This window comes from Corapipo altera, unplaced genomic scaffold (assembly GCF_003945725.1).
Source record: "Corapipo altera isolate COAL_440 unplaced genomic scaffold, ASM394572v1 52b, whole genome shotgun sequence".
NCBI lineage: Eukaryota > Metazoa > Chordata > Aves > Passeriformes > Pipridae > Corapipo > Corapipo altera.
This window is the reverse complement of record NW_020884922.1, coordinates 1,768,112-1,790,150: the sequence shown is the minus strand read 5'-3', so window position 1 is coordinate 1,790,150 and position 22,039 is coordinate 1,768,112. Positions and strand designations below refer to the sequence as shown.

The 22,039-nt window shown below is 35.6% G+C and overlaps 1 protein-coding gene across 4 annotated transcripts in view; it reads right to left on the bottom strand.

The window, feature by feature from the left end:
- Positions 1–22,039, bottom strand: part of VPS13B (vacuolar protein sorting 13 homolog B) — a 426,536-nt gene that overhangs the window by 278,438 nt on the left and 126,059 nt on the right. For all 4 annotated transcript variants that reach the window (XM_027657093.1, XM_027657096.1, XM_027657095.1 and 1 more), the window contains exons 18-19: positions 20,379–20,513; positions 19,401–19,574 (exon numbers count right to left, since the gene is read on the bottom strand). In XM_027657093.1, coding sequence (XP_027512894.1) covers positions 19,401–19,574; positions 20,379–20,513 — 309 coding nt within the window. The remainder of the gene's footprint in view (positions 1–19,400; positions 19,575–20,378; positions 20,514–22,039) is intronic.

Below are 22,039 nucleotides of genomic sequence, written 5' to 3'. Positions count from 1 at the left end.
ATGCCCCATTCAAAAAATCTTATTTAAATATGACACTACACAACTCTGTAATAACTTGATATCTCCACTTAGTAGTAACACATTGCTAAGCTACTAATTTTACTTCTGTCTGAAAAAGAGGGAAAAAGTTGTTAAGGGCAGAAGTAAATAAGAAAGGCTATTTTCACTGGGACATGACCGATTCAGTGGTCCTTATTCTAAGGACCAGCTCCAGTAGGTAGCCAACTCTGTTAAGAAATCACTACCAAATTTTTTTAAGATCTGCAATACAACTTGTTCGACCTCCAGTAAAAGGCCACCTCTTTCAGGCAATTGCCTGTTCTTGGTCCCTTGGGTGGTCCAAGACCTGGGTGGTCCAGTGATTTCAGCTTGGACAGCTTATTTCAGATTTTACTGTATTTAACTGTCTCACATCACATTTTATTCTTCTGGAGAAAGAATTCAAACTTCACTAAAACAAGAAACAGTCACTTATTTAAATCTTGCTTCCTGAACATCAATATGAGTCTTATGGGAAAACTGTATCACCAAATCAACCAAACAAAAAACTTCTACACTACATCATTCCAAAATGAGATGAAGGACCCTAAGGATCCAAAACAATCCTGAACACATAATACATCTGCACAGTAGTTTGAAATCTTTAAATGCTGAGGCTACTATTCACGTCCTCACACCAAAATTTCTAGCATATCCACTGGCAGAACTGTTGTTAGCATCAATTGTTTCTTATTAGTGTGAGATGTAAGAAAGAGAGCAAGTCAGTGCAGGTGAGACTGACACTTCCACAGTTGGCTATATTGCTTCTGGCACCTGGCTGAGCTCTGTTTTGATTTTCACTATGCACTTGACAGGCAATCTGTTGTGGTGTGAACTTGTTTGAACAACGGTGGAACAATGAAGCATTTCTTTTAAAACTGATTCTTAGGACATGTTACTATTGAGAAAAACAACAGCAACAACAGAACGGCACCAAGTACCAAGCCCTAGCATTTAACCAGTAATAGAGAATGGCAGCACTGCAGTTTGATGCTGTTCAACGCACTGTTGCTCTTCACAACTTCTCAACTAAGAATTATTATCCAATTGCTCCTGCGGGGCCCTACTGCAAGTTCATATTTATCCTTCATTTTTCCCATCACACCATTTTTACCCTCTCCATGTTCTTATTCATTACTTATATTTGACATGACAAATTAAAGATAATTAAATTATCTTTATTATCAAACTGCATAAAATTTAGCAGTAGACAGCTCAATTGTTCCACACAATGATTGATTATAAAGATTAAAATTCAAAGAATATTACAGAAACATTGATTTTGTAAACACTAGATGGTACCAGTAAGTGGAAATAACGAACAATAAGTGACCAAAACAAAACAAAAATAACTGAAAGAACAGATGTTCATTAAAAAAAAATTACATATAATTTTGATCAAAGTAGAAAATTCAATTTGAATGGGAGGGGAGCAGGAAGCATTGCTACATTTTTCTACAATCAAAAATATGTTCTGATTTTCAAATGCACATGCCCCCCTCTTTTTTTAAACAGAGATGATTATATCAAAAACATTCTTCTCATGATGCAGAAAAATTATTATTAACTAAGGTCAAAAAGTTCTGAAAGATTCAAGAAACACACCAGTAAATGCTTGAACTACTATTATTATCTCCCAAGCTGCCTTCAGGAGGATTTAGCAATAATGCTGCTAAACAAGTTTGAAGTTTTTTATCAGTTTCAAATTAAGAGTCAATTTAACAACACATATAAAAATCCCCTTCATGCTTTTTATTTATACTTATCTTATTATTAATGTATTAAATGCTATACCTTGACTCAATTAATGAAATACTCTGGGAAGAGGAACTATTAACTGGTAAATAAATGATTCTTGAGGGCAGTATTGCACTGGGGGTTTAAAAATAACCACTGTCCCATTCTCCAGTGAACAAAATCCTCCTCTTTTTGGACAAAAAAAGCCTAAGTTTATACATATGGAATTTATACAATAGACTTGCTACATCAGAACTATTTAATATTTAAAATATCATATTAAAATTAATAAACATGCCTATGTAACAAACTAATTCCTCCCTATCAGCATTGATACTGGTAAACTATGCAGTACCCAGAAGTTACCACAAAATCAGCTGGGCGAAGACAATGAGCAAATCCAGGACAGACAATGACTTGGGAGATTCTGTCTTTCCTTTTCCCAAGATCGGACAGCCTCTGGCATTTCAGGAGGGGAAAAACAGCCCTAGAAACAATCCTGTATTTGTTTCATTTAAATGCATTTTAATAGCTTGGGCAGGCAAAAGCAATCTGTATTCTGAAAAGTGAAGAAGCACCAAAGAAAAATCCTTCCTTGACCCGAAGATAAGCTCCAAATACAGCCTGTGAAATCTCACTGTGGGATAGAAGCAGCATATGAAACAGCAGGGAAAAAAATACCTTTCAATTTGCCTATGCCTTAAGCAATAAACACATTTAAAAACCTTCAGTTGTAGAATTCTGCTGTGTTATTGTCTTTCATATGGAAAATATATGAGCAGCATATGTAAATCTGCTCAAATCATTTTGCTGTTAAACAAACAAGCACATGCCTAGAGGGGACAGAATAAAGTAACTGGTCTCCCGATGATGAATAGCACTAACTTGCTTTGGCTTGCCAAGTCAGTAAGCAGTGTGAATTTAATGGCAATTAGCCCAGATCAAAGTTGAAGTACCATGAACAAAGTAGGTAAAACTGACAATATCAAAGAAGGGAAGCCTATCATGAGTGACTGAAAAAAAATTACTTAGATTTATTTATAATGTTTGGAGCTGTTAATGAAAAAGGACAGATCCTTACAAAATGTTTATTTTCAAAACAGTATTACCGATTAAGCAGATTTCTAGGAGACTACTTTCATGGGTAAATTGGCCAAAAAGCGAAGTAAACTATTCTGTAATAGCTCCCATTGTGGACACACTGCTCAGAATGATATTTTCTCAAGAAATTAAACTCTGAGTTAAAGTCAAGCATTCTCCCTCCTACCCAGCAAACAATTTATCAGGCATTCAAAGCAACAGAAAAAGTTCACAGACAGAGGCAGTTCAGAAGCAGAAGAGGAGAGAGTTCATGTGTTTTACGTGCAGCAGGCTTTAGGCATTATTAATATAAAATATTCCTCTCATTAAATCTACATGTCTTAATTAAGACTGACATTAAAAAGCTATAAATTTAAAATATACATGAATGATCTAGAAAAAAACAGCTTTGGATCTTTTATTTGGTTTTTTACTGCTTAAGGAGACCTCTACTTCCACGTAATATTAGCAGGAATTAAATCCCTATTTCAAATATTAAATGTTTACAAAACCTACAGCATGCTAATACTTAATATTTAAACTACTATCACTATAACATTGCAGGCTTCAGGTAATACCTTCCAACTAAGAGTCTGAAAATCTTCTTAGAGTAATTCCCATATCATTTTGCATGGATTGGTAACACGTATTTTTGCAGATGAAATGATACAGAGAAGTTAAATAATTAGCCAGAACCAGTAAGTTAATAGAAGAAATTGCAATAAACAGAAGATTGCTTCATTCTATTGTAATCACTAGACCATTCTTTTAATATAGGTAAAATAATAAATAACTAAATCAAGTTGCATTCTGTTTGAATTAAATGCATTAAAGCTAGGCACAGAGAAATGGTCCAGTATAACAAAGAGCAATGTATTTTTGACCTTAAGCTGAAGAGTAAAGACCCAGCAGTTCTTCAGCAATTAATCAGTGAGGTTTATGAGAGATTTGCCTGAGCAAGGACTAAGTTTCTCAGAAGATCAAAGATAACTGGTGTTACACTCTGCCCTAACCAGACCCAGATTCACACTTTCCATTACTTATTTACATTGATCTTATGACTATTTTTACAGATCCATCAGAATAAGTGTGTTTTTACTCTTTTACTAATATTTGTTTAATTAAGTTAATTAATTACAGGTTAACTGAAATGTTGTACAAAAGACCTCACGCAGCTTTCAAAGTGTAGGCTGAATCTAATCCTTTTTTTTCTTTTAACTAGCGGTAAGGATAAAGTCAATAAATTGTCAATTAATAACATACTTGCTTTGATGGCTCTTCAGTAATTTACTTTCATACCACTTCATAAATTTCTTAGGAAAACTTCTGGGATCACTGATACAGTACCTCTGCCCTGGGAAAATTTTGTTTAAATCTGCTCTACTGCCAATAAACCAATAAGACTAACTGGCTGATAATCCTCCCACACTACACTGTTTAGGTATATGCACTCAAGCAGCAAAAGTTTAATTTGTTCCACTAATGGCACAGAAAACTACTCAAACTTATTCACCATATAAATTTGAACTTCAGTCTGCTACTTTTTGTTATTCCTTAGGCAGAAAAGTCAAGCTATTGGATGCTTTGTAACTCAGACTATTTTATCTTTTCCTTGATCCAAAGCATAACAATAATAATGGACACTATCAGTAACTAAATATTAAACGGCACTTCACAGAAGAAACACAGTAAAAAGCCTTAGAAAAATCTGAATATTATTTGCATTGGCACATTCTATTGTTCTAAGTAGGTGTAACATTACTCTTAAACTACTAAAATCAGCCATGCTTGCTGCCTTGGACATATTTCAAGCTGCCATACAATAGCTTTTGTTTAGAATTTCTAGTGGAATAACACATAGTTTATTAGGTAGAGCAGATAATGTTTGGAACATAATTTAATTTATAAAACCACATTATGAATTTAGTAAAGAAGCCATATGATACTAAAAATCCTGATCTTCTCTAAAGTTGTATTGATAGCATTGATACTGATTAAATAAACCAAAAGATCTATTATGTATAAGATGATTTGGCACACAAAGTTCATTTAAAAGTGTTGTAGGTGTCAAATATTCATGACAGGCCAAGGTCAGGTAGAGTTCCTAAAATAACTATTATATCATGAGATATTTTATTATTATCCTATCTTATGAAGGAAAAACTACTGGGAAGTAACAGGAAAAATTCACTACATACATATACATATATATACATATATATACGTATATATGTGTATATATATATATATATATACGCGCGCACACTATATTTTCTTTCCCACTACACATTAAGGAGAGTTTGTCTGCATTTCCCTATAAAAAAGTCAATTGCATTGCACTGGTACTGACAGTAACTAGGCAAAATCTGTCAAAAAACAAGTGTTTGGCCGGCATTTTTCCTGGGGTATGAAGAATCAACTGGAGATTTTCCAAAGGGACTGAGTTATGGATAAAGCAAATAAAGAAACTGTCCTCCTGTTCCACTAGTAATCCTCTGGGAAACAAGAGCATCTAGAGTTAAAAAGATTTATATTTTCCCTCAAGTTGTAGCTCTCTGACATATTTATAGGGCTAGGTCAAACAATGCACTGTGGATTACAGCATCATTTTTCTAAGCTTTCCTCTCAGATCTCAACAATACTCGGAGAATCTTATTCACAGATACAATGAAAATAGGTATTTTGTTCTCTCCTTACATTTATACATATGTGTATATACATGTACAGCTAAACATGAAAATATTTAGGAAAATTATGCCAGCAGTCTGGTAAGTAATTATATATTTCTACTGTTTTCAACTGTAATTAAGAAATTGACTCTGGCTATTCCAAATTCTAATTGTAGCATTCCAAGTTTAGAAATGAAGGGTAGGAAGAGGGTTTTATCTCTTAAGAAAACAAACAGAATTCTTTGGAAAAAGAAAATTAGTAGGATTGCAAGCGGAGTTGGTTTCACATTTTTACTAATTAATTTTTTAAATTTGTTACATTGTTTCTACTTCTCTGAAGCAGCACCAGTAGGAAGGTTTTTATGTTCCAGTGCAGTTGGGAGTCATGACCTGTGAGGTGTGAACTTCAAAACAGCTACCCACAAAGGCTAGGTCCAAGGCTTGGGAACACACAAACAGCAGTCCCCCACGCTGGCTGCTATGCTATGAGCCAATAACCACCCCCTGCAAGAGCATTAAGGAAAAGAAACATCCAGATGTACCTCTATTAGACAGTCCCTTGCCCCATGTCGATAACCCTGGAAGGAACTCAGATGTTGCTTTATTTCTTCAAAGCCAGGTTCAAAATGCTGCTGTAACTGATTCTCTGCTACACTGGCTCCCAATATAGCAGCATTCATTTGCAAGTGTTTCACTATGGGGAGACCTCACAGAAAATGAATGAAAAACATCTTGTTCCCTTAGCATTACCTAATGCTACTTTTGTACAAGTATGCTTCTTAATTACTAATTTCTGTGCTCTTAAAAACAAGCGTTCTGGAGTAACGTAATTGAGTTAATTCACATCTCAATACAGAGAAACCATTTATTGGAGTTAGCTGAGCTGCTGCCATTTGAGAAGGGGTGAAAACCTGCAGCAGGTCAATCCAAATAGAGCCGAGCCGGTCAAGGTTACAAGGGTTAGTACATCCTTCCTGCAAATATCCCTCCATCATACTCTTGGAGTAGTTCAATAGAGTACCTCAGTGGAAAAGAGCAATGCAAATCACTCCAAAATGTCCCAGTTTACACAACAGTGTAATATAAATACTATCCTCCCTGGTTACATACAGTCATGGAATCATTTTAGGTTGGAAAAGGATTAACCAGGCACTACCAACCTTAGCACTAAACCATGTCCCTTAACGCCACATCTACATGTCTTTTAAATACTATCTGGGATAATGACTCAGTCACTTCCCCGGGCAGTCTATTCCAAAGCCTGACCACACTTTCGGTGAAGAAATTTTTCCTAATATCCAACTGAAACCTCCCCTGGTACAACTTGAAGCCATTTCCTGTTGCCCTATCACCTGTTACTTGTCAGAAGAGACAAACCCCCACCTTGCTACAACCTCCTTTGACGGCGTGGTAGAGAGTGACAGTGTCCCCCCTGAGCCTCCTCTTCTCCAGGCTAAACACCCTCAGCTCCCTCAGCCACTCCTCATGGGACTTACTCTCTAGACCCTTCACCAGCCTCATTGCCCTTCCCTGGACTCACTCCTCAATGTGTTTGTTGTAGTGAAGGGCCCAGAGCTGGACACAGCTGTGTCAAGAAGTTAACTTCCATACACTCCAGAAACCTCCTAGGCTGTTTCCTCTCCGATGTATTGTATTTCAGTAGACATCTGGTAAGTTGAAGTCCCCCAGGAGAACAAGGGCCAGTGACTGTGAGACTTCTCCCAGCTGCTTACAGAATATTTCATTTGCCTCTTCATCTCGGTTGAGAGGTCTATAGCACACTCCCACCCTGATACCTGCCTTGTTGGCCTGCCCTCTGATTTTTAAAACAATTCACCCATCACCATCATTAAGCTCTAAACTATCAAAACATTCTCTAACATCCAGGGCTACTCCAACACCTCTCCTTATCCTGCCTTATCCCTTGTGAAGAGTTTATAGCCATCCACTGCAGCACTCCAGATGTGCAAGTCATCCCACCATGTTTCCATGATGGCAACTACGTCATAGTTATGCTGCACAATGGTTTCCAGATTCTGTTTGTTGCCCATGCTGTGTGCATTGGTGTAGGTGCAATTCAGTTGGGCTACTGATCCTGCTGTCTTTTGGGGGTGACAAGCCCTAATTCCTATGGGACCGTTCTCAGGTGCTTCCATGATTTCTAAAAATTCAATAACCCTTATGTCTTTGCTGCTGTAGGATGTCCATCCCCTATCTCCAGTGAGACGACAGACCAAAGGATCTTGCTGGCACACTATCCCTCAGACAATGGCGTGCTGGTCCCAGGTTTATCTGTAGCAAGCCTGGTTTTATTCCTTTCCCCTTCAAATCTAATTTAAAGCTCTTTGAATGAGTCCTGCTAACTCCTGTGCAAAAAGTGATCTTGAAGAGCTACATTCAATAACTTTAGTAGGGCTGCCTTGGAAAAATGTAACTGAAGATGTTAATCATTATATTTCTACCTTTAAGGTGGATTATTCTTGCCTCTCAGCTTTCCCAATATAAGGAAGGAAGGCACAATCTCTGAGTTTGCGGCTTAATCTGCTGTCATTGTGTAGAAAACACCTGCTCCTTCCATCACAATTTTGAGATAGTGACTTTCCAGAGGAAAAAAACCAAGTTGTATGGTGTATGCTAGAGATGCCCTGTTCCAGGAAACAGACTGAAAGTACACGGAATCTTAATTCTGCTTGTAACAGAAAGAAAGAAAAAACTATTTGACTAAATCCTGAATGATCCTTCATTAAGCATCCCTGCAGTCTCATCAGCTGCTGTAAGATGATTAGAAGTATCCCTGGGCAGGTACAACACAGACATCATTGTCTATCTCCCAAGTGCAACACAACGATCACACTGCCCTTACAGATATTCCAACATGCAAAACTGGATGTTCCTGCTCTCACTTCACTTCTTGTCGTAGGAACATGTACAATTCCTGCAGTAAATGAAGAGGTGTTACTTCTGTATTGCTGATTTGGGAATTGTGAGGATACTTGAAACACATATGGTACTTCTTATCAAAAACCTCTGTTTCAAATGTAATGGGATGCACACCCTTTGGTATTGTGCTGGCATTTGAAGAAAAACTGAACAGTTAATTTACTGTATGCATTTTCTAAGAAAACATGATATCAAGCCGTGAAGACAAGGAACCTGGCAATGCCATCATCTGCAAAACACTGTGTAAGCTGAAACACAACAATAGCGCAAAGAGACATACATTCAATTAATACATGGTTTTTACCAGCTATTATACTATTACATTCTTAATGAGCACAAAGGCAGTATTTTTGAAACTGCTACCCATACATGGGCTTATTTTGATAGTTTATGCATCTCTAGGATTACTATTCCCTCATTACAAGCACAACAAAAGTTAGAGAAAAATCTATTTGCTTCTACAAAGCAAATAAGGTCTTCAAATAAAGTTGGAATAAACTGTGCAATAAAAGTATGCAAAAAGCAGAGAAACATTGTTTCTTTAGTCCCAAATGTTCCAACGGCTCTAGAAAACAAAGTCTTTAACCAAGGATGCAATGACTAAAATAATACTAACCTTGGTTAGCAATTAAATGATCACACCTTGCTTCAGACTAAAAATGTAGACAACAGCTAGTAGCTGACATCTCACTTCAACATTTTACAGCTGCTCTAAAGCAAATACTTTAGACATTTGAATGCATGCAAGCACGCATCTTATTTTCCCAGGATTTCAAAGTCCACATCCAGGCTGCTGCTCAGCCATTATAAATGAGTAATTCAAGTAGGGCATGACTGCTTCTTGTATTAACTTGATAAAGATGTTTCAGTCGGAGTGCATCAACAGTTGTGTTAAGTCATCCCTTTCACAGGCTTAAACTTACTCTGTGTTATGTAACCAGTGAAGGGAAAAACAAAGTATTATTAACTTCAAATTATTAAAAAAGTCTTTCTACTAAATATAATTAGTATTATGATTATTATCTTCTATTACACCCGGTTTCAAAACTCAGAAATATAAATATACCTTAATTATTTCCTGGTTTTTTAATTAAAAATAATTTAATCAACTGATTGTAATGTGCATTAAAGTTTGATTTCATTAGTTTAGACAAGTAAGTGCTTAAAGAACTGATATGTGCACTTTAAAATACAAATCTCTTTTTAGAAAATTCCATTATACTGAAAATTATTTTGCATCCGTAAGATTTTTCAAAAGTAGGCTTTGGTTTAAAACTGCAATTTTAATATAATAGGTTCAGTTTAAGCTTATCATTTAACAATTAATTTATTATCAAACATGCATGAAACAACTATTTTACAATAATTTTAATGTCTGAACAATATTAATTCAAGACTTTGGGAAAAGCATCTTTCAAATACTACAAAGAAATATCGAACATATTTAATTTTCTCGTATGAATCTTCAGGTCACAACCTGCGAGAGAAGATTTGCTCAATACTGAATTTTTATTCTCTTATCACAGCAGGGACATGACAAGAGAGCTCAAAATTACAGAAGAGAACCCATACTCTCATTTCATAAATTTATTTCCACTGAAAGATGACCAAACATGAACACAGTTACACTAGAAATAAAATGTATATATGTCATCCATAGTCCAGTGCCTTAAAGTTGTACTTCATCAACTTTTAAATAAACTGGACACCTGATGGATTATGTCTTATGCCATAGAGAAATACAGAAAAGAATAATATCCAGAGGTGGTGATCCATCACGTGTTCTCCACAACCCTGCTCACTAATGTTGAGCTGTATATTGTATTTAATAATTCATTAGATTCAACCAGATCTTCTCTTATTTTTCCAATGAGTATTGTTTCTATTTACAAAGTTTCCACTACTTTCCCCACTTTGAGGAGGAAGAATACCTATGATAGTCAGTTCTAATATTATACTTAATATTGTATTCACACAATGTTTCTGTATTGTTTAAGTGGTTTTATTCCAAAAATAAAAAGAAAAAAGGCACTTTTGAGGGCCGGGGGAGATGGCAAGAGGCAGTCAGCCTTTTACTTACTCAGATCATCATTCTGATACATATTATTAATCTTCAGAGAGTACTTTACTTTCATTTATGGTTTGTATCATATTACTAGAACATGGTCTTTTTTTTCACTGGTATGATAAGTTATCAACACCGAAATTCAAAAAGACATGGCTCAAACTCAGTCTGACTCCTTTCACGTCCACCTTCCCGCTGGCAGTGGGCTACTTTTCCAGCATTTCTAGACATGAAGCATTATAGTCAAAGACACTTCTTCAGCTTAGCACAGATCCCAGATGAGCAGACCAGGAAGCTGTACAGTGACAGATGATGCACACAGGCTAAAAGTGGAAGAGCTGGTCGATGCAGGCAAACTCTTACTGTAAGAGTTGAAATGTTTGGAACTCCCCATTCCTTCAATTCTCAATATCAGGGAACCCATTCACTGCATAACCATGAAATGTTCTCCCAAGGTCAGATAGCAGAATAATTTGCTATTCTGCAAATACATGGTTTTCTAAATCTCTTGGAGGGTAAATGACTTTTTTTTTCCAGATCCATTTACTTCACCTTGGAAAGACATCAGGAATTAGGAAAACACTCAGGAAAGCAAGACTTTGCACTAATATGCTGTGCTGCAAATGGAGCTCAGTATCAACAATTAGCAACAGAAATGTGTTTAGATGGAAACTCGAGACTCAGGTCAGCAAATACTTTGCTCCAGCAAATGTTTGTCTTGACTGAACCAGCTGCAAGACCAGGCGAGCACCTAGAATCTTCTCTGTAAGACAGGGCTTCTGAAAAACAAATCACGCTTTTTTCATTTTCAAAATGCCTTTCCCTCTACTGAAGAGTGTAAATCAGATTAAAATTAAGAATTAAAAATATTTAGGTATTTAATTAAACTATATATCCACTCTAATCCTATCACTGCATTTCTCAAATAGATTTAGCCCTCCACGTGATACTGAGAATGTCAGGATAAGCTCAAATATACAGCATTTGTGTTTGAAGTTGCTGTACTCAGAAATCTGTTATATAGAGCTATCCAAAATTAAAGGCTCAAATTATGTATGTAGGTTAATTTTAGCTATTAAATAAAACTGAAAAGTTACACCGTGCACTGTTTTCCTCATATCAAGTACTTCTGCCACCTTACACAAGTACATATAGAAGTATCTTGCATATATTAGTTCTATTTCAGTGCACAGGTAACATGAAATCAGCTCATAAAGCACAGAAGTGATTAAGTGGTCTAAAGGTTACAAGTGAATAACAGTTCTGCAGTACTACTTCTACATGGTTTGCAGGTTTCTGATAGCAACAGGGGTTGACCTCAAGAAGCTTCATGGCACACGAAAAAAAACCCAGAACTAATTTAAATGATCTAAAAGATTATCTGTCTGTTCAGGTTGGTCAGCTACAGGAGGATGTCCTAGCTTGGGGATCATCATAGGGGTTATCTAGATAAATTAAAATTAAAATACCACTAAAATTGTAACCTACTTTGTCTAATCCTGGCTGTGAACTGTTGTTCTCTACAGAAAACTAACTACTCAGTCCCTTAGTAATGACCCAACTTTAATTGGTGACCACAACTGGCTATTTGTAACGTGATAGGAAGGAACTTCTGGACAGTAATGTTTGGGTAGAACAGGACAATGTAGTTGAATACTCACTCTAACTGCATCCTAAACCATAAAAATGAGACTGTTAGTACATTTGTATTACAACCAGAACACTGTAATATTGAGAGTGACTTGCAGCTTCTTTTTAACCTGCTACAGGGCAGAACCATGAAAATTACTGAAAAAAATTTAGATTTAGAAACAAATACATATATATTCAGATCATAACTTCTGCACTAAGATATTTCATTTAGCACTGTTTTTCATCAAATTTATTATATTTCAGTAAAATGTTATTTAACTACTTGTTAGTAATTTGAAAAAAACAGAAGCTGACCTAGTAAAAATATATTTAACCACCAAGAGTCTACTGATTTTCAGTGGTATCTATTTAGCATCTCATTACAAAAAAAATCCTCAATCTTATATGAATCATTTACATAACTAAAGAGGTAGTGAGAGCAACATAATTCAATTATAAAACCTGGAAACAGTTTAAACACTATTTGAAAATAAACAGTTACAGTCCCTTATGCCCATGTCTGGGAAGCATCCAAATGGAAGTTAAAAATCCCATGGTATTTTTTCAAAATGGGAGGGAGCTGTCCCAACATGCTGGCCAACATATATTTTCTCAATTAAAAACAGATTTCAGTGTCCAAAGCCATGTGTCAGCTGAGAGTCTATACCTGCCACATTTTCAGAACATTCCAAACCATCAATAAGTATCTAGTCACCTTGTTGAATAAGGATTTTCCAGATGCCAGGGGTGGAAAAGGTGAATGCATTTTCATAAATACATGAAATACAGATACATTAGCCTACATTGTTATGAAAATAGAAATCATCATTTGAACCCACATGGAGGGTTTTTTTCACTAACAGAAGTGCTAAATAGGACTTTGGTGGCCATATGGAACACTTTGATACTGCCAGGCTGTAAAGTCAACAGGAATCCTGTGGAACACACATACACACACACAAAATAAAGGTAGCAGAAATAATTTATCATCTGTCATTCCCTAACTTCCACATATTTAATGAGTTAAAAGTTTAAAAAGAAAAGGCTTTTTAACAACTTTTTTTTTAGTTATTTTTACAGAATATTCTAGGTTATGAGCTGTTTAAAGAGAAGGTTGGGAGATTGCCCTTACGTAGTTTAAAGCCTGTATTGACTATACTACCCTCCACTCAAGAGCTCAGTACTTCAGTTGCCAATACTGAAGCTCAAAGTCCTGTCCCAAGAACTACAAGATCAATTACATTATCTACAGACAGAACACTGTTGTCCTCAGTTAAAAGAGCAACTCAGATAATGACTTTGTAAAGAAAAAGCTATAAAATCAGAGGAGACTCAGGCTTTCCAATTCCCTCAGTCAACAGATTTTCCAGTGCAATGTCTAAGGCTCCTGCTATTTGGAGTTGAGCCGCCATCTTCATTGTCCAAGTTTGGTTCTTATTTTGCCCTATTACCAAACTCTTAAGTGATACTATTAAGAGAAAGAAACAGGAAAAAGGCAAAAGTACTTCTTTGACTAAAGGTATTACTCAACTTTCACAGTGCAGCTGACTAGTACATCTCAAAGTCAGTCAGGATTGAAAGAAAAACAAAAATATTTTCAGGGAACTTTACTATACAACCTAACTTCCTAACAACTGACAAGACAGTGTAGTTTTTTCTGTCTCTCTTTTTTTTAATCAATTTTTTTAAGTACCATTTTCCAAAACTCAGAATCCTTCTTAGTCACATTTTCAGAATTCTAGAATGAATACATGTACTGCTGAAGGATTTATGGCATATTGAGAGAAACTGACCGCAACATAAGCAGAGAGATGAAAACACCTCTTCCCCCAAGGGGATTTGCAGAATTACTTGAGGGAAAGTTGAACAAGCTGGCTTATTCCTGCATTGTGCAATTACCTTTCTATAACAAGAACTTACTGCCAGTTGCCAGATTTATGCAACTCACTGGAAATAGTCTTAATCTAGTTAACATAGTATAGTTTGTCCCTCTCTCGTGCTACTCCCATGGACATGAAATTTACCATTGGAGTCAGCAGAGGAACAGACTGCACTTGAGGACAATTTACTTCCCTCTTACAATAAGAACTAAATGCTGGATCTTTGTAAGACAGTAGATGCAGACGTGATTCAAGTCTGGAAAAATATTTTATATTTAACTTGGCTATAGTGCACAGCATACTGAGTTGTGAGGGTAATGGCTAAGGACGGAGCACACACAAAGCTGGCAAAAAAAAAAAAATAAAAAAAGGTTTTTACTTTCTCAGATAGTTATTAACTAACTTGGCATTGGTAAATATCAGTTACCAACTTGCTCTTCCCCACACCATTCGCCCACCCTGAAATGGTCAGCAGTACCACCATCTGCTGCCCTTCTTTGAACTGTGGATAAAGTTAAGTTCTCCAACATTGTGTGTGCTAAAATCAACTAATTTAAAAATCATGAGAGAGAAAGGGAGGGAGAAATTGCATTACCACAAAATACTTTTGCCCACAAGTTCTATCAAAGACAAAACTTCTAAATGTAGCCTCACACTTCAGGCAGCTAAACTGCTATTTTTAATCAAATTTTGAAATCTAGGATATTACCAGAAAATTTCTTCTAAAAATGTTTACTTAATTGAATTTAAATCCACTCTACTCCAAAATAAGACTACATGAATACTGTGTTTTCTGTAACTTATTCTATTAGTATTCATATTTTTCCAAGGCAAAATATGAGAATAAGCCAGATTTTGAAAGCAATTAAGAGGATACAAATGTGCACTGCAAGAGCACAGTTCTCAAAAGACCAGAGTCCTGGCAACTATCATAATCCTTTTGAAATTGTGCATATTAAGATTAAAGATCACTTTGTTCCTCTATTCCCACAGCTAGTTGGTATGGTAAAAAGATCAGTCTCCTAGTTTTATATGCAACATCTTTAACATTTGCTCTCCTTTCTGTGCATGTGATTAAATGTAACATTTTGAAATCCCAAAGTTCTGAGAAAAACATAAATCCTTGTCCACAGCTGCTGTTTGACTCTGGAAACACATGCATTTTCTTTTCAAGCATCTACCATCAAAAAATCCCAAAGGACTTGAACTGGAGAACACCTGCATCTCTTCATTTAGTTCCAATAACAGAGCCTAAACTTCAAAATTACAAAAATAGATGCTATGTTCAGCTGCAGTTACATTCTGCCCCTAATTCCCGTGAACAAAAATGCTAAGAGCATGAAATCATTCAGGCAAGCTCTGTCATCGAGAGGATAAGATTTTTTGCACCAGAAGCCCAGTGGGAACTTGATAGAAAACTGGCAACAATTACAGATAAAGTACATAGTGAAATCCTCAGGGAGAGAAAAGGAAATGTAATAAGATAGATGGGTATAATTTTTACACATTTACGTCCAAACCACAAATGTGAATTGTCTTTAATTACTCCAATATAGTAGGCATTTTTATTCGTTCATTGTGTTAAAACTTCCAAGATACTTCAAATTAGTCTATGAATTCTCTTTTACAAGTTTTTTCTTTAAAATTTATTTACTTGTATGAGTATTCATTTAAATTTGAAGTGAGAACTTAAAACAGAACAGACTTTGTAGTATCCCAAGTCCAAGTAGGCAAAACTAAATAAAAAAATATGTCAATGACAGGTTTTTTTAACTGCAAAAACTGGAAGTTGGGGGCATATGTAGATATATATGCATAAAACCAAACATATGTAAAAATCTCTCACCTCCTTTCAAGTAAGCTCTAACACATAAAAATCAGCTGGTTTATGATAAGAAAAAAAGTTTATGTCCCTGCTTTTACGACAATTTTTTCGTATCTGAAGATATGATTTCTTCAGTTATTTTTTTCCCTTGTTGGGAGAAGGGGGTGAATGGAGTGATCTTATCTATATTATAAAATATTGACAGAGGAGAAAAAAAATCCGAAAGTTTTTGGAAGTTTGAGAAACTTATCACTTAAACATGAAATACCAACTTTTATAAGGTTGAATATTTGCTCTTCGGTCTTCATGCAGCTTTGACAAACCAGAAAAGCCTCCCCACTCTTGCTATGCTCCACAGCATAATAGGAATACAGGTGATAGAGTACTTCTCTTTAGTCTCTTATTTCACTGCTGTATTACTGAATATTTAAGCTGATCTCAAAGAAAACTTTATTAATTGTATTTTTTATTTTAGTTCCTCTTGATTTATATGTAATAAAGCTGTCCATACACCGGCTGTGCACGCACTCCCAATTATTCAACATGGCAAACCAAATAGAGCGTAATCAGCTCACCCCATCTATTCAACAGCTGGTCATAATTAAACACTAACACCAGCATTCATTTTGAAATCTCCCTCTTCTCTCAAAGGCCAGGTGAAACAAACAAGGTCTGCAGCTTGCTCCAGGGTTAATAAAGCCACGGTTATTTCAGAGAAAGAGTAAGAAGACCTCCCCAAGCCCGGGAGTAATGGAATAATCTCCTCTCTTGTATTTATTTTAGATGCTGCAGTTTAAAGACTGGGTAGCATATCAACTGGTTTTTACAACTACGCACAGAGATACCTGGGACAGCTTTTCACACAACAAAATAGCCAAAATTAAAATCAGAACTCAGACTTGTATTTAAGGATTAAACAAAATCATGTTTACGTTCTTTGTCCCTAAATACTTCCCTCAAATTTTAAATATATCCTCAGGGCCATGTACAGGCAAGCAGTAAAAGGAATTTGCACAACCATCCTGATCACCCTGGATCATATGATTCAAGTGATACAAGACAGTATACAGTTGCTGACTCAACAAAGAAAGGAGGAGGAATAGTCCCCTACCTGTTCCCAAGGTAAATATGCCCTGATTTATTCAAGAAAACCATTGCCATTTGCACAACCTCCTCCTTAGCATTTTATATCCAAACAGGTGCTTTGATTTTTGACCAAGTTGTTTTCCAGTCAACTTAATAAATTAATTCATCCAAATTCCTATTCCAGACAACATTTTTAGGAAAAATTTCACAAACAGCACAATGTCAGTACTGCACAATCACCTTCAGTAGTACAGCTCTAAACCCTTTTATTCCTGAGGCATGAGTTTTTGCTGTGAAATTATCCAGTATAGCTTTTTGAACTCCCAGAAGTGACTGCAACTGACAGCAAAAGCATTTTTATGCTCTCAAAGCACCTCCCGTTTTCCCTACATGTAATTTTCACAGTCATAACAAAAAGGATAGTGATATCTCCTGTATTAAATTGCCCAGCTTCTTCAGCAAGTATTTGAAAGCTTTTGTTAACTCCCTGATCCTTTGTATAGAACCTGAAATAACAGAAACATTAATGTCTCCTGGTTTAATTTATGTTTAAAAGAAAAATCATTTGCAGCATGCCACTCTTCCTGATGACTGGGACCAAAGTTTAGCAAATCAGTCAGCTTTTCCCCCTCATTTGTCACCAGACACAGGTGCCACCTTACAGATCTAGAGGAGCAGAGCTAGAGTCTGAACATGCATGTTAGTGAATGTCATTGAGTACACGGGATCAATACAACTTTCCTGAGACACTGAGGGGGTGGGTGATGTGTCCAGTAAATTTTCAACTCTAAGATCTTCAATTTGTAATGCATCTCCATTCATCTACAATACAGGTACCACAGACACTAGTCTATTACAAAACCTGTGTTCTGCCTCTCAGAGTCCCTGCATGTAAGTCTGCCAGCACCACATCTGTCAGTGCCTTAATTCTCATTGGCACCTCCTGTCACAACCTATCAAGGTCTCTCCACTATCTAATTAGACTATTCATAATACTGACAAGCTAAAATGTACCCTGTGACCTATAACAAAAGCAGTCATTCTACAGTATAGGTAAGTATCCACAGATCCTTTAAAACGCACTTAACAATCTAAGACAAAAATCAGAAAATTTAACTGAAAAAGGCAAGAAATGCAACAATTAACAATAGCAATAAATATTGTTATTATGAACATTTAAAAGAGAGACAACAGGTGCAAGAGATTTTAACTTCTGTTTCAAAATGGATCTGAGTAATCCAGACACTGTTGAATCATGAACTGCTTTTTGGCAATGTTTTAGGGGCAGGAACTGAAGATAATTATTACAAAAACACTGCTGTAATCATTTCCAACATGATGCTCTCCAAGAAACATACAAGTACAGTTACTGAAAAAATAACCTAACAACTGCTGGAGTGCAGTGCTTACAAATATTTACTCTGCATAAGAATCAAGTGTTGCTTACATATGCTCATAAAAATTACAATGACGGTAATAAATTCACTGTTACTTTTCAGACTAATGACATTCAACAACCATTACAGATGAAAAAAATAGAGAAAAAAGCACACTGTTCAAGTTATGTCTGTGTTTCATAATATTGGGTCAGCTAATTCTTTTGCTTTCCTTAACCTTGATACTTTTGGGGTTTGTTTTTGCCCCCCCCATTTGATTCCATTGATTAGCTTGGCAACAGAATAAGCTTCGAAAAACACGAAAGCATGACTTGTAACAAGCACCATACTGACAGCAAAACATATTTCCATGTATATTTCACAAACCATATGAGAGTTATTTTAAATAACTCTAGACACATTTCAAAATGCTCAGTGTTGCTTAGACTAATGTTTTCTTTAAAGATCACTTGAAACCATAAGAATGTCAGGTAAAAGAATTTATGCCCACAAAGTCAACAACACCCTTAAATTTATCCAAGCAACTCTCCAAAATTATTAACTTCTCATCTAAATCCACCATAACACCAAATTTGATGAGGTCAGATGTGTGCCCTGTAGCACTTTAAAAATCTCTTTTTTATTTTTAACAAATTTTATGATAAACAAATTCTTAATAATAAATTATGCTGCAAATTTTAAAGAATCATTTTGAATTCGGTATGTCAACTTCTGTATAAGAAGCTCAACCAGGAAGAAAGACTAGAGCTAATATTTTCAGCATGGATCCTGCTCCCCCCTCCCCCACAACCTCCAAGTTTACAAAAGTTTCCATATAAATAGTTTAAAAGGCAACCAAAGTCAATGAAGCATTCCTTATTGAAGAAGACATACATCAAAATGCAGCTCTTAGTTCTTCTGTCTCACAGTGAGCTAAAGTTATAATGTGTGCAGTATGTGTAAAAGATACTTTGACATTTGGCACATTTTATATCAAGCCCCTCTTTTGAAAATTACATTGGATCGGAAAAACGTGATGTGATACCAGCTTAACAAGAGTTTTGCACTTACCAGAATTATGGCAGTAGTCCATATACTGTGGAATTTGGATTGTAAAGGCTACCAAATCTGGAGCTAAAAGAGATTCTGGCTTTCTACTCTCATTGAGCCATTTACTGCTGTGTAAGTCTCTGGTGTCAGAAGGTCCTTGAATTAAAGGAATCAGCTTCTCTTTTCCACCATCACCTAAGATAAAGATTAAACTTCTTACAGCTTTTAGTATAACAAGATAAATTTTCAACACATAAACATTCACTAGTCCAAAGAGAACAGCTATTAACATTGTGAGTACAGAATTAAAAGAGGAAATAGAAAGAGCAGTATCATATAAACTACTGAACAACTTAATGTTTATCCTGTAAATGCCTTAACATGCAGGAGGATTTCAAATAAAATAATCAATTACCTTTAAAACAGTAATTTCCTTTACAATTTTTTATTAATAATATATTTAAATTGAGTTCATGGTAATGTTTAAATACACTAAATTTTTTATGTTCTTGAGATTAGTTGCCTTTATATATGAAGGCATCATAGATGTTGATAAGTTGGTCTTCAAGAAAAGTTCTATTAAAGAAATAAAAAAACATTTATCACAAAACCCTCTAAAACTTCACAAGCAAAATACCTACTTGTAGTCTTAATGGAATATGAGACATTAAACAATCAACATGAAAATTATGCTAAGAATAAAGCCAGGTGCAACTATTCTCTGGTTTTCCCATTTCTTGAGTGCTTTCACATTAATATTTGTCTCCTCAGAAAAAAAAATATTTTTGATTTAATGTAAAAATTGACTGTTCTGGGGCAAGGCTGGATCATCATGACATACTTAATAATAATAAAAAACCCCCAAAACAGAATACAAAAAACCCTCTCTGATTCATAGGAACAATGAGTAAATTCTTGTTTCAGTAACTCTCCTTGTAAAAAGCAAGGCCAATTCTCCTATACAGGCAATAAAGTTTTACATGGTCCAGCTGCACATACCTGGGGCTTTGGCACAAATTTTTATTGATCCCATGGTCCCAGAGGCACATTTGACCAATGATGTGCTGCAGTACTTCAATTCAACATTCTGGATTGAGCCCTCAAGAGTTGGCAGGGGATTCTTAGATTTCACACCTAATAAAAGAAAACTGCAAATGTACTAGCCTGTTGAATTTAAATATTTTTATATTCCTTCACCAAGGCATTTAAACTTAATTATATTTTAATTATCTACCTTAGATGTTCTTACAGCATTTTTGTTGTGATTCACAGTTTTTAAATGAAAGTGAGAGAATGTTGCATATGGGCTTTTTAATACAAACAGTTATGCATGAAATATATACAGATACTGTGAGGAAAATACACAAGGCCACTTAGAAATTGGAATAATAAATAGGTATATATACACACATACACTTTTGTTTTCACTTTATAAGTGCCATGTCAACTATTCTCCACGTTTTTATTACAACCATTTCATTTCAGGATCTTAAAATGACTAAGTGTTTTCAGCTTTAAATTAGACAACAGCATTTTACTCAGTAGCAATGTAAAGCATTAAATCCATGCAGCTGAACAGTACAGAAGGCCAACAGCACACTTGCCATTTTTCAGAGGAAACTGGAGTTCAAACCTTGCCTTAGGTCACAAGTGGAAATAAGTTTTGGTGGTCTTTCCTCAGCCCCCATTTGTAAGCACCAGAAAACTACTACACCACTTGGAAGAAATCGGTGCTATTGGCAGCCACTTCTGAAGAGCTGCTGAGAACCGCAGCAGAAGCAGCAGGGGATCTACAAGCCAGGACTGAGATATGTTGGCAGAGCTCAAGGGCAGGCCCCCAAAACAGCCCCAGAGCATAGGTGGAGGAAGCCAGCCCTCCTATTTTCTACAGCTCTGCCTATCAGAAAAAAACACATAAATTTACTTGCAAATTAGAAATAAATAGTTTCAACACCTGTAAGAAGTATGAGAGGAAAAACTAACAGAAGTTACCTTTTTTATGCTTTTTTCCCCTCTTGCAGAAGTGACTTGGAATTTGGCAGTTAAAATTGGCAAGCAGCTTGTTAATTATGCAAACATTAGTATAATTATGGAACCATTTCCTCGCATATGTGACATAGAATTTGTTCCAAAGTCCGTAATTATGCAAGGAAAGCATTATAGAATATCGGGTAAAAAATTAAAGCATTTTGATACATATTTCAAGATAGTTACACACATTAAAGAAACTTAAAATGTTATCTACAGAATGAATTAATTAGTTTTCTGCAAAATATCTCAAAGACTTAACCAAAAGAAAAACCTTTAACATATATTAACTAGGGAAAAATCCTAAAAAAATTACAGGAAACAAAAAGTTTCAGATTAAACTTGGTAATTGTGCTTAGTGACTATTTCAGCTCCTAAACACTGAAGAGTATTTGGTAGTGCACATACAATCATTTAGCAAGCAGTCTTCTTGACATATATTTAAGCTTTTTTCTGGTAAGACATTAAAATAAATTTGAATAAAAAGCACTTTCCAAGATATGAAGAAAGAAGCAGCATATGAAGGGACACACAGCACTTAGTAAAGCACAATGCTGTCTGCAAGTATGTTCTATGCATACTTTCTTATCAAAATTGTCTTCAAGGCATGTCCAGCCTTTTCCTAATTTGTG